General features: G+C 49.5%; 3 gene segments (V, D, J or C); all 3 read right to left on the bottom strand.

Annotated features, from left to right (window-relative positions):
• Positions 1–1,326: 1,326 nt before the first annotated feature.
• On the bottom strand, positions 1,327–2,094 carry LOC112586563. The segment is given in 2 exon segments: positions 1,327–1,667; positions 1,755–2,094. Coding segments are annotated over 2 exon segments (390 nt in total).
• A 2,645-nt stretch (positions 2,095–4,739) lies between these two features.
• On the bottom strand, positions 4,740–5,365 carry LOC123466069. The segment is given in 2 exon segments: positions 4,740–5,230; positions 5,317–5,365. Coding segments are annotated over 2 exon segments (522 nt in total).
• A 5,243-nt stretch (positions 5,366–10,608) lies between these two features.
• On the bottom strand, positions 10,609–12,245 carry LOC123466067. The segment is given in 2 exon segments: positions 10,609–11,448; positions 11,582–12,245. Coding segments are annotated over 2 exon segments (540 nt in total).
• Between the last annotated feature and the right edge of the window lie 525 nt (positions 12,246–12,770).

The raw sequence follows: 12,770 nt of genomic DNA, 5'->3' as shown, positions 1-12,770 counted from the left end.
GTCCCCATGTGCTCTATGCATGGAAACCAAGATTGTCTGCCCAGATTTAATACTCATGGATGTGTTCATATTAGAAAATATTTTACTGTTTGCCGATTGAACTGTGTTTTTGCTTGCTTTGCTTTTCTAAAGAACACACACACAATTAGAAACACAAACACACAAACCAGCTTGCCATAGCTGATTTATGGTTTTGTATTTCAAGAGAAAAGAAATGAGTTCATGCAGGAAATATTTAATACTTTGACTTTTAGAAGATTGTGATGAGAGAGATGCTCCAACTTTGGTTAGCTTTTGTTGGTGGTGGTGGTGTTCAGTTGCTAACTCAAGTCCAACTCATTGAAACCCCATGCATTGCAACATACCAGGCTCCGCTGTTCATCAGCAAAAGTGAAGGGTATGGAACTGGGAGGTGGTAGGAAAGAGCAACACCTGCCTGAAGAGAAAAGCGAAGGAACCATGGGGAAGGGCGTCGGGCATAAACCCAGCCTCGCTAACACCAGCAGTCCAGCTCACACGTAATCTAAGAGACTGCAGGACAGAGCAGGGTTCCACAGTTTGTTCAAATTCATGTCTGTTAGTCAGTGATGCTATCTAACCAACTCTTGCTCGGCCACCCCCTTCTCCTCTTGCTTTCAGTCTTTCCCAGCATCAGGGTCTAGGCTATTTAGATGCTAAAGACAGGCCATGGTGGAGAATACATACACACACAGCTTGTCTCTCCTCCTCAGGGATGACCAAGGAATTTTGGATGATTAATAATTAACTGAGGTTGCATTCTCTTTGAGGACCCCAGAGGACCTGCTCAAACACGCCCAGTTAGGGATCATTACAAGGTTCCCTGGGTGATGGGCAAGGACATGACCCAGTTGAGGGAGGAGCAGCAAGGCTGAAGTAGAGAAGGGTGGGAATGAGGGCCAGGAAGGTGAGAGAGAAAGGCCCACGTCTGGGGAAGATGGACAAGAGCAGAGATCACTCAAGGGCCAGCCTGGGGGAGAGCCTTCCATAGTGACAGGCATGCAGTGCCCGGGGAGAGACAAGAGGGTCTAGATGTACCTGATTTCCCAGCAACCTTCCCTCTTGGAGGCCTCATGTTCAGACTGATGACTAGCAGTCAGAGCTGGGAAGCATCTTTAGGCTCACGTGGCAGCTAGAGTGAAAAGACAGAGAGTGAGGGTGGACACATGTCCACGAGGCCCTGTTGTCAGGTCCGTGCCAGGAAGATCAAACATTGCTGGCTATGCTGCCAGTATGTGTCTGTGGGCTCCAAGATTCCAGGTGCTAGGAGCCTGCAAGGGGCTCCCCAGGTTCCAGGCTGCAGGGCCCTCATATGCTTTTTTGCACAGAAAGGAGGTGGCCGTGCAGCACTGTGGAGTAACTGCTGGCGCAGAAGTACACAGATGTCTTGGAGCGTTTGGCAGACTCCAGCATTAGAGGGAAGTCATTTGTGCTTGGTCTGGAGATGCTGTAACCCTCAGGCACATCTCCCTTCTCTGTGGTGGGAGGGCCATTTGAGTAATGGATCAGCCTCAGCCCGTGTCCCAGGTCTTGTCGGTACCAGTACATGCGGTCATGACCCAGATCCTGAGTACATGTCAGTGTCGCGCTCTGTCCTCTCCTCACGACCTGGAATCTGGGGTCCTGAGGGACCCCAGCATGGACCGCCCCTGTGGAGGAGGAGGACCGATGCTGCAGTCACAGCGGACAGGCTTAGTGCTGGCACCCCGAAGGGGACCCTGCCCCCCAGGACTCACCTGCCTGCAGGAGACAGAAGACCACACAGCCCAGGAGGCAGGGGCTCATGGCCGGGGCGGGGCAGGCGGAGGGCCCTCTGGAGTGTGTGCGGATGAGAGGGGACAGGGGCTCTCCAGGGAGTCCTTCTGAGATGTCACTCTCCCTGCCAGGCCCCAGGGAAATCCTGTCACTCAGGGGCCACGCCCCTTCCCCCAGAGGCTCAAATCAGAAATGAACCTGAGTGAAGAGTTCATAACACGGAGACCCATCCAGATCAATGGACTTGAGCCTTATGAGTTGTTGTGTCCTTTCTCTAAACAGTTTATAATGTAAGTGTGTTGTATTCCAGAGATAATTCTTCATTCCTAAGTATGTGAAGTTATATGCAGACTTCGAACTGCAGGGTTGGGGGGTTACTGCGTGCTCCTAAACAACACATTGTTGAGGGCTCCTGCTGCAGCCCTCATCTCCAGGCTTCTATCTCAGGAAGGCAAAGACATCTCAGAAGCTCCCACACTGTGTCCAGGACTCACCTGCTCCCAGAAGGAGGAGAGTCACACAGCAGAGGAGCCTGGAGCCCACAGCAGCATCAGGAACCCAGGACAGCTGCTGGCTGGGGATGGGCCTCCTGGGGAGAGTGGTGTAAAGTGCTGACCCTCCTGCTCCCTGATTGGAGCATTTGCCTATGACATCACTGCTCTGTGCCTCTGCAGGCTGCCCTGTCCACTGGGCCCCTTGCCAGGACAAAGGTGAGCCCTCTATGCCCTTCCTGCCCTTCCCAGACCCTGAGCAAGGGGTGGGTGGAAGGGTGCACCATCCCCAGGTCCCCAGTGCCCACAGCATACCTTGTTGTCCTCTGCTAGCCACTGCCTGACACGCAGCCAGGCACTCACCTGGCTGGCAATCACCAGGCAATCAGCTGACAATCACCCAGCCCTCACCAGCCACCCCAACCCCTCACCTCCACTTCCCTTGCAGCTCCTGGAGACCGTCTCCTGGGCACATCCTGAGGATCCAGGCACATCCCCACTTTCCTGGGCAGTGAGGAGTCTGTACTGGTTCCCTGGGTCCTGGAACCTCAGGACCTCAGGGAACTCAAACCTGCTTTCTCATTCAGTCATGTAGCCAAGGTTCTTTAAAGCTGCCCTCCCCAGGGTGACTCTCCACCCCTCCCAGGACCCCCTGCCTATTGTGGGCCCACAGTGCCTCCTAGTGGCCAATGGTCCACAGTCTCATGGATCTGTGCCTTCTGCCAAAGCAAGAATGTAAATACCCCACACCCTGAACACACACACACACCACACACACTTGTTCTACTGTCTTCCCAAGCTGGTGACTTAAGATTGATCTGCAAATTGCCTCTTAGCCTCTGGAGATAAAAGACTGTAGAATCCAACATTTCCATTAAGAAGAAAATAATTGCACATACTAAATGGCAACCGACTCCAGTGTTCTTGCCCGGAGAATCCCAGGGACGGGGGAGCCTCGTGGGCTGCCGTCTATGGGGTCGCACAGAGTTAGACACGCTTCAGCAATATGTGAACTGTGAACTTCCTGATGTTCAAGCTGGTTTTAGAAAAGGCAGAGAAACCAGAGATCAAATTGCCAACATCTGCTGGATCATGAAAAAAGCAAGAGAGTTCCAAAAAAAGATGTATTTCTGCTTTATTGACTATGCCAAAGCCTTTGACTATGTGGATCACAGTAAACTGTGGAAAATTCTGAAAGAGATGGGAATACCAGACCACCTGATCTGCCTCTTGAGAAATTTGTATGCAGGTCAGGAAGCAACAGTTAGAACTGGACATGAAGCAACAGACTGGTTCCAAATAGGAAAAGGAGGACATCAAGGCTGTATATTGTCACCCTGTTTATTTAACTTCTATGCAGAGTACATCATGAGAAACGCTGGACTGGAAGAAACGCAAGCTGGAATCAAGATTGCTGGGAGAAATATCAATAACCTCAGATATGCAGATGACACCACCCTTATGGCAGAAAGTTAAGAAGAACTAAAAAGCCTCTTGATGAAAGTGAAAGTGGAGAGTGAAAAAGTTGGCTTAAAGCTCAACATTCAGAAAATGAAGATCATGGCATCCGGTCCCATAACTTCATGGGAAACAGATGGGGAAACAGTGGAAACAGTGTCAGACTTTATTTTTCTGGGCTCCAAAATCCCTGCAGATGGTGACTGCAGCCATGAAATTAAAAGACGCTTACTCCTTGGAAGGAAAGTTATGACCAACCTAGATAGCATATTCAAAAGCAGAGACATTACTTTGCCAACAAAGGTTTGTCTAATCAAGGCTATGGTTTTTCCTGTGGTCATGTATGGATGTGAGAGTTGGACTGTGAAGAAGGCTGAGCGCTGAAGAATTGATGCTTTTGAACTGTGGTGTTGGAGAAGACTGTTGAGAGTCCCTTGGACTGCAAGGAGATCCAAGCAGTCCGTTCTGAAGGAGATCAGCCCTGGGATTTCTTTGGAGGGAATGATGCTGAAGCTGAAACTCCAGTACTTTGGCCACCTCATGGGAAGAGTTGGCTCATTGGAAAAGACTCTGATGCTGGGAGGGATTGGGGGCAGGAGGAGAAGGGGACGACAGAGAAGAGATGGCTGGATGGCATCAGTGACTCGATGGACATGAGTCTGAGTGAAGTCTGGGAGTTGGTGATGGACAGGGAGGCCTGGCGTGCTGCGATTCATGGGGTCGCAAAGAGTCGGACACGACTGAGCGACTGAGCTGATCTGAAGTGACTTAGCAGCGGTGTCACAGTGGTGTGCTAAGGAGGAATCACACAGACCTTCAATACAGACACTGCTGAGCTCAGGTCAATACAGCCTGGAGCACTACATTCCGTAGTTCCTCTGATTAATCAGACACACATATTTCTAGATTTTCTACATAAATTAAATATTACCAATTCTAGGTAACGGATTTATATACAGAGATTATATATATAGAAACCCATTTATTTTTAGAGTTATAAAACTTTGAAATAAAAAAAGCAGCCGTCCACTGCATTTAACGTCGATGTAGCTGGGCGTGATATGAGACTGCAGACTCAGTGTCACACTGCAGGCATGTGGCCCTGGGTTCCAAGGCTCCGGGTGTGAGAAGCCTGCAAGGGGCTCTCCTCCTTCCAGGCTGCAGGGCTTCCCTTATCTTTTTGCACAGAGACGAGGTGGCCGTGCAGCAGCGTGGATAACCGCAGGCGCAGAAGTACACACATGTCTGGGAGCGGTTGGCAGACTCCAGCGTGAGAGGGAAGTTCTCTGTACTTGGTCTGGAGACGCTGTAGCCCTCGGGCACAGTTCCTTTCTCCATGGCGGGAGGGATAACTGAGTAATGGATCAGCCTCAGCCCGTGTCCTGGGTCTTGTCGGTACCAGTACATATAGCTAAAGCTCAGATCCTGAGTACATTTCAGTCTCGTGCTCTGTACTCTCCTCACAACCTGGAATCTGGGATCCTGAGTGACCCCAGCATGGACCGCCCCTGTGGAGAAGGAGGACGGATGCCGCAGTCACAACGGACAGACTTAGTGCTGGGACCCAGAAAGGGACTCTGCCCCCAGGACTCACCTGCCTGCAGAAGACAGAAGACCACACAGCCCAGGAGGCAGGGGCTCATGGCGGGGGTGGGGCAGGAGGAGGGCCCTCTGGTCTGAGTGTGGATGAGAGGGGAGAGGGGCTCTCCAGGGAATCCTTCTGAGATGTCACTGTCCCTGCCAGGCCCCAGAGCCAACTTGTCACTCAGGGGCCACGCCCCTTCCCCCAGAGGCTCAAATCAGAAATGAACCTGAGTGAAGAGTTCACAACATGGAGACCCATCCAGAACAAGAGACGTACTCTCACAGGTTGCTGTAACCTTTCTGTAAATGTTAAAGGCATTTCTGTAGATGTTAAACTGATTCAATGTTTTGTATGTTCTAGTCCAGACATAAGTCTTCATTAACATGTAAATTACTTGTATTTATCTACATATTTCTGAAGTTTTGAATCCTGGGGAAATCCTTCTGGTGTTCTGCTGCCCTTTATGATATGTGTCCCAAGAGCACTTCAAGCGGAAAAGGCAATGGCACCCCACTCCAGTGTTCTTGCCTGGAACATCCCAGAGACGGGGGAGCCTGGTGGGCTGCCACCTATGGGGTCGCACAGAGTTGGACACAACTGAAGCGACTTAGCAGCAGCACTTCAAGACTTCCTTTCCACAACATTGCCCACAGTCCTGAGACAGTCCCTCCACCTACCGTGTTTCTCCAGGTTTCTGCTCCCAACCTCATTGCAGGCTCATCAACATTTGAGGAATTCTTTGGTCTGCTTCTAATCAATTCACTGACAGACGATCAAATGCAGGTACACCTCCTTCATGTTCACAGCAGCCCGTGATTCCCGAGTTGGGGGGAGGGAGCAAGCAGAGCCCCCTCATGCCGGTGACCCACCTTTCTGGGTGGAGATAAGCTGGGTGCCCGGCACAGAATGACATTTTGGCACAAAGGAGTACAGAGGCAGGAGGAACGTGGAGGGAGGTGCAGACTCTAGGGTAATGAAAAATGCTTAGTTTTTATCTGAGACATTCCTCTCATGGGAATACCTCCTTGTGAAGTGTGGCTGCCATTCATTCAGTAACAGTTCATATCACAGAGCCCCAAACTGTATCTTGTTACACATAATACAATGCGTGTATATACCTTGCTGTGTACACAGATCCATGAGCAAAGGGACCACGGGTGTTGAGAATACACTTGAGCCGGGATGCTAGCTGAAACATTTATGAAGTATGAGATCTGGGCAACTCACGTCCCCTGAGATGTACAAACAGATAAAATGATGACATTAGTGAGCATTAAAACATATCAAGAAGTGAATGTCTGGGAAAGTCTATCGCTCCACCAGAGACTGGGCTTGGCAGGCTGGCAGCTGACACTCAGGCACCACTTCCTGAGCTGGGGCAGGAGTGTTTTTGTCCTAGAGGCACCTGATCATGCAGGGCTGTGTCTTGGCTGCTGGCACAGAGATACACCGCTGAGTCCATCAGCTCCAAGGAAGTCAAGTTCAGCTCAGAGCTAGAGTCACTGAACTGTTTTCCTGAGAATTGATCTGATATGTTTCCTTTCTCATACTCTGCCCTATTGTAATACTGAATGAGGAATTGGAGGCCTTGGCCCAGGGCCTGTTGGTACCAGTATACAGATCTGTGTCCAGAGTCAGGGGACCATCTCAGAATCACTTGCTGTTTTCTTGATTTGATCAGGTACTCGGGGGTCTGGGTGACTTCAGAATCCACCAGGCTTGTTGAGGAGGAGACAAGGAAGCTGAGGACAGAGCACAGGGAAGCCTCCTGATGCAGCCCTCATCGTCAAGCTTCTATCGCAGGGAGGCAAAGACATCTCAGAAACTCCCACACTGTGTCCAGGACTCACCTGCTCCCAGGAGGCTTAGAGTCACACAACAGAGGAGCCTGGAGCCCATGGCAGCATCAGGAACCCAGGACTACTGCTGGCTGGGGGCGGGGCTCCTGGGGTGAGTGGTGTAAAGTGCTGACCCTCCTACTTCCCTGATTGGAGCATTTGCCTATGATATCACTGATCTGTGCCTCTGCAGGCTGCCCTTGTCCACTGGATCCCTTGGCAGGACCCAGGGCTGGTTCCTCTAAGGCATTCCTTGTTCTGCACAGCCCCTCAGCCAAGGGTGGGTGTGAAATGAGCACTGTGCTCATGCCCCCATATGCCTATAACATGCCTTTTTCTTCTCTTCCTGTCCCTGTCAGTCACTCATCACGCAGCCCTCACCAGCCACACTAATCCCTTCACCCTCCACTCCCCATGCTGCTCCAGGAGAAGATTTCCTGGGCATATCCTGAGGCGTCAGGCATGTCCCCATTCCCCTGGGCAGTCAGGAGTCTGTGCTGAGTCCATGCATCCCTGGACCACTCAGGGAGCCAAACCTACTTTCTGATGAGACATGTAGCCAAGGTTCCCCTAAGCTACACTCTCCAGGGTGACTCTCAACCCCCTCCATCACACCCTGCTTACCATGGGCCCACAGTGCCTCCTAGAGGCCAATGGTTTCATGGATCTGTGCCTTCCATCTAAAACAAGAATACAAATTTGCACTCCACACTTTCAACCCCTACTCACACAAACACACACACACACACATACACACATCCCTTATCTGCTGCCTTCCCAGCCTGGATGAATTAGGGTTGATCTTCAAGTCTAGTCTTAGCCTGTGGAGGTAAAAGACTGTATGATCAGACATTTATACTAAGAAGGAAATAAGTGCAGCACTAGATTCCAGAATCTCGTCCCTCAACCTTAGGGCAGGCTCATCGACACTTAAGGAATCCTTGGGCTCCCTTTCTTATTAATTCACCGACTGACAGGAGGCCTCTCACACGCAGGCTCAGGTCCTTCATGTCCACCTTAGCACATGCTTCTTGTCGTGTCTGAGGGGTTGGGGAACAGCAAGCCGAACCGCCTCAGTCCTGTGACCCAGCTTGCTTTGAGGAAAGAAGCTGGTTGCCCAGCACCACGGACGACATGTTGGCACAAAGGAGTACAGACGTGGGAGGGATGTCAGGAGAGATGGCTGACCCCAGGGTAAAGGAAAAATGCTCCAATTTTACCTGAGACATCCATCCATGGGGGTACTTCCTTGTGAAGCGGGGCAGCCATTCAGTAACCGATATCCTAGAGCCCCAGACTGGATCACATGCACAAACCTCACATTTGGAAGGACCCTGCACTGGCTGCCATGCTCTGCTGCTCTGATTTTCAAATTCTCAATAATTTCTGAACCTGAATATCATGCACGTGGTCATGAGTGGGTGACCGTGGTGACCTCCTGATGATCTGGTTTCCACGGAACCCGATCACACGTCTGGGGTCTGGGTGACTAACCATTCCCTGGGCCTCAGAGACAAAAACACAGAAACTAAAGTCAGAAGCAATGAATGAGCTCGATGTTGTAGCCACAAAAAAGCCTTGAATCGGGGCCTGGCAAGTCCATGGGATCCATTCCTGTGCTCAGAATGTCTCTGGTCCAAGAGACAGTGAGACCCACAGTGCAGGAGACTAGTGACCAGGCCAGGGCGCTACAGAAAGGGGGACTTTACAATTTAACTCCTGTGACTCGAACACTGGGGTCAAATCAAACGCAAGCTTTCTCCTGACATGAAATGATCTCTCACCAAATTGCTGCTGCTGGTTGCCTGCTCAGTCCCAGCACCAGTGTGTGAGCAGGAGGCCGTGCTGTGTGCATATCACATGGGACCTCAAAGGAATTTCCTCGGAGATGAGGACTTCCTCTCAAAATAGCATCATAAAATCATTTCAGATAATGTGTGCACGAGAAAAGAAATTTATGAAAGTGCATAAAAAAAAAAAATTCTTGTACCAGCAGAAAAGACCTTTGGATGGTCATTTTCCAAACCATCCATCTCCAGATAGGATAGTCCCTGACATGGATATGATGCTTACATGCTTTCAAGAACTTCTTCAACCAAAATACTTTCCAGGAGAAATCGCTTAAATATTTAGCTCTGGGCTAAAGAGAACTTTAAAAAAAAAAATGACAGCAACAGGAATCATACTGCTGGTTGTCAGGGAAGGAGACAGGCCTGGGAATGGGGCCTCAGAGGATTTTTGGTGATGAAATGTTCACAGTCTTTATAGGTGAACGTTCCATGGGCACACACACATGGATTGATCAGAGCCATTCATCTGTTCACTGTGCAGTGTGTAACGTTAATGTATATATAGCGGACCCCTTGGACCACACTGTTTTGAATTTCATGCGTCCAGTTTTGTGTGGAATTTTTAATAGATACTAACTACAGACTTTGTTGTTCATCTGGTAAAGAATCTGCCTGCAGTATGAGAGACCTGAGTTGGATCCCTGGGTTGGGAAGATCTGCTGGAGAAGAGAAAGACTACCCACTCCAGTATTCTGGCCTGGAGAGAATTTATATTTCATGGACTGCATAGTCCATGGGGTTGCAAAGAGTCAGACACGATTGAGTGACTTTCACTTTCCCTTTTCACAGTACCACACAACTGTGGCTGGTTGAATCTGAGCATGTGAAATCATAAACAGGGTTGATTGAATTTTAAACAAATTTTACAGCAGGGTTAAGGCTGGTTCAGGGCCCCCAAACTTCACATTATTCAAATGTTAACTATAATTCATATGGCAATAAAGTTAATGTAAAAACGCCTGAGGGTAAGTTACATGCTCTGTTTATCTCATGTATGGAACCGGCAAGCATAATTACTTTCTTTCCTATGACATCTGAAGTCCTCAAGTATAGGGTTTGAAGTCACAATGTGTCCATATCTACTTTTGCACCTAGGAAGCACTAGAGGAGGCTGTCAGAGATTAGCAAAGGGAGTCAAGAAATCCAGAGTCCTGTCACCTGCCAGGGACTTCATGCTTATTAACTTCTTGTGCAGCCCTGGAAGGTGGTGTCCTGACTAATCCAATAAGTCAACTAGACTCTGCCTTGGATATTTATTTTTATTTTGGGTGCTCCAAAGAGGGATATTTTTTGGCTCAGATGGTAAAGCGTCTGCCCGCAATGTGGGAGACCAGGGTTCAATCCCTGGGTTGGGAAGATGCCCTCGAGAAGGAAATGGCAACCCACTCCAATATTCTTACCTAGAAAATTCCATGAATGGAGAAGCCTCGTGGGCTACAGTCCATGGAGTCGCAAAGAGTCGGACACGACTGAGCGACTTCACTTTCAACATGTGAATATGTATTTTTTAATAATAGATTAGATTAACATTTTAATTCATAAAGCGGATGACCCTCCATAATGTCGGTGGCCTTCATGAAACCAGGTGAAGAAATGAATAGACGAAAACACTGATCTTCCCCCAAGTAAGAGATAATTGTCAGCCGATGGCCTTCACACTGGACCATTAGTCCTTCTGCTTTTGAACTTAAACATCAGCTCCCCCTCAGTCTCTAGTAGCACCAGACCCGCTTGCAGCATTTGGACTTACCAGCCTTAACAACTATGTGAGCCAATTGCTTTAAAACATGTATGTGTGTATGTGTGTGTTTGTGTGCGTGTGTGTGTGTTTCTGTGTATCATTTATTCTATGTGGGGGAAAGTTTTATGGGGGCGAAGACCAAAAGTAATGAGGACAGGCTTGAATCAAATTCCTTGCTCTGAAAGCAATGACATAGAAGATGTGGACAAGTCAGTTCCCCTCAGATGTATGAACAGGTAAAATAATACTTACCTAGCATGATCTTTGGGAGCATTAAAACAGAGCAGAGGAAGAATTTCTGGGAGAGTCTATTGGATCTATCTAGGCCTGGAAGAGAGGCAGTCACCCTCACAACCACTTCCTGAGCTAGGGCAGAAGTGTTTTTGTCCCAGAGGCACCTGATCATGCAGGGCTGTGTCTTGGCTGCTGGCACAGAGATACACGGCTGAGTCTGTCAGCTCCAAGGAGCTCAGGTTCATCTGAGAGCTAAAGTCACGGAATTGTTCACCTGAGAATCGATCTGGCATGTTTCCTTTCTCATTCTCTTGCCCATTATAATACTGAACAAGGAACTGGGGGCCCTGGCCCAGGGCCTGTTGGTACCAGGATACAGAGAGGTGTCCAGACTCAGGGGAACATCTCAGTATCACTTGCTGCTTTCTTGATTTGATCAGATATTTGGGGATCTGGGTGACGCCAGAATCCACCAGACCTGTTGGGAAGGAGACAGAAGGAAGCTGAGGACAGAGCACAGGGGAGCCTCCTGTTGCAGCCCTCATTGCCAGGCTTCTATCTCAGGGAGGCAAAGACATCTCAGAAGCTCCCACACTGTGTCCAGGACTCACCTGCTCCCAGGAGGCAGAGAGTCACACAGCAGAGGAGCCTGGAGCCCATGGCAGCATCAGGACCCAGGACTGCTGCTGGCTGGAGGCAGGGCTCCTGGGATGAGTGGTGTAAAGTGCTGACCCTCCTGTTCCCTGATTGGAGCATTTGCCTATGACGTCACTGCTCTGTGTCTCTGCAGGCTGCCCTTATCCCCAGAACCCCTGGGAAGGACCCAGGGCTGGCTCCTCTATGCTATTCCCTGTCCTGACAGCCGCCAGGAAGGATAGGTGTGAGGGGAGCTTCGTCCCCTGGTCCCATGTGTCCACACACATTTGTTCTGCTCCGCCTGACCCTGCCTGACACCCAGCCCTCACCAGATACCCCAACTTCTCACCCTCCCCTTCCCATGCTGCTCCACAGATGGCCCCCTGGGCACATCCTGAGGCTCCAGGCACGACCCCTCTTCCCTGAGCAGAGAGGAGTCTGTGCTGGCTCCATGTGTCCCAGGACCACTCAGGGAACTCAAACCTGCTCCCAGGTGCAGGCATGTAGCCAAGGTTCCCTTAAGCTTCCTTCTCCAGGTGACTCTCAACCCCTCCCAGGGCACCCTGCTTACCATGGAAACACAGTGCCTCCTAGTGGCCGAAGGTCCATGGTCTCATGGATTTGCAGCCTCTGAAGCAAGGTTTCAAAAATCCCACAACATAAATACAAACACATACACACACACACATATCAGTTCTACTGCTTTCCTAGCCTGGCTGATTAGGGTTGATCTTCAAATCCACTCTTAGCCTCTGGAGGTAGAAGACTGTATGATCTGACCATTTTCCTAACAAGGAAATCATTGCTTCACCACTACAATGATGGTAGTTAGCTAAAATGGAAATATATGTCATAAAATAAACGCTCAGAGGATCTCAAGTGAATCTGCCTGCAAACATGTCTTCATAACTACTTCTGATTGATTAGAGGCATGTATTTTCAGATTTCCTATTTAAATGTGTATTAACCTATTTATTTCCTATGAACTTGTAAATCTTGATATAATAAGATACCATGGAGGAAATATTTTGACTTCGAGAATATTTCTCTGAAGGAAATGGTGGCAACCTGGTCCAGGTTAATTGAGATGCCAAGAAAGAGGGGCAGGAAGGAGAACACACACCTCCCGCCTGTCTCTCCTCCTGGGAATGCACTCCCAAGGGA

This window comes from Bubalus bubalis, chromosome 8, assembly GCF_019923935.1.
Source record: "Bubalus bubalis isolate 160015118507 breed Murrah chromosome 8, NDDB_SH_1, whole genome shotgun sequence".
Lineage (NCBI taxonomy): Eukaryota > Metazoa > Chordata > Mammalia > Artiodactyla > Bovidae > Bubalus > Bubalus bubalis.
Note: the sequence above shows the minus strand (reverse complement) of the source record. Positions and strands in the feature narration are given on the sequence as shown.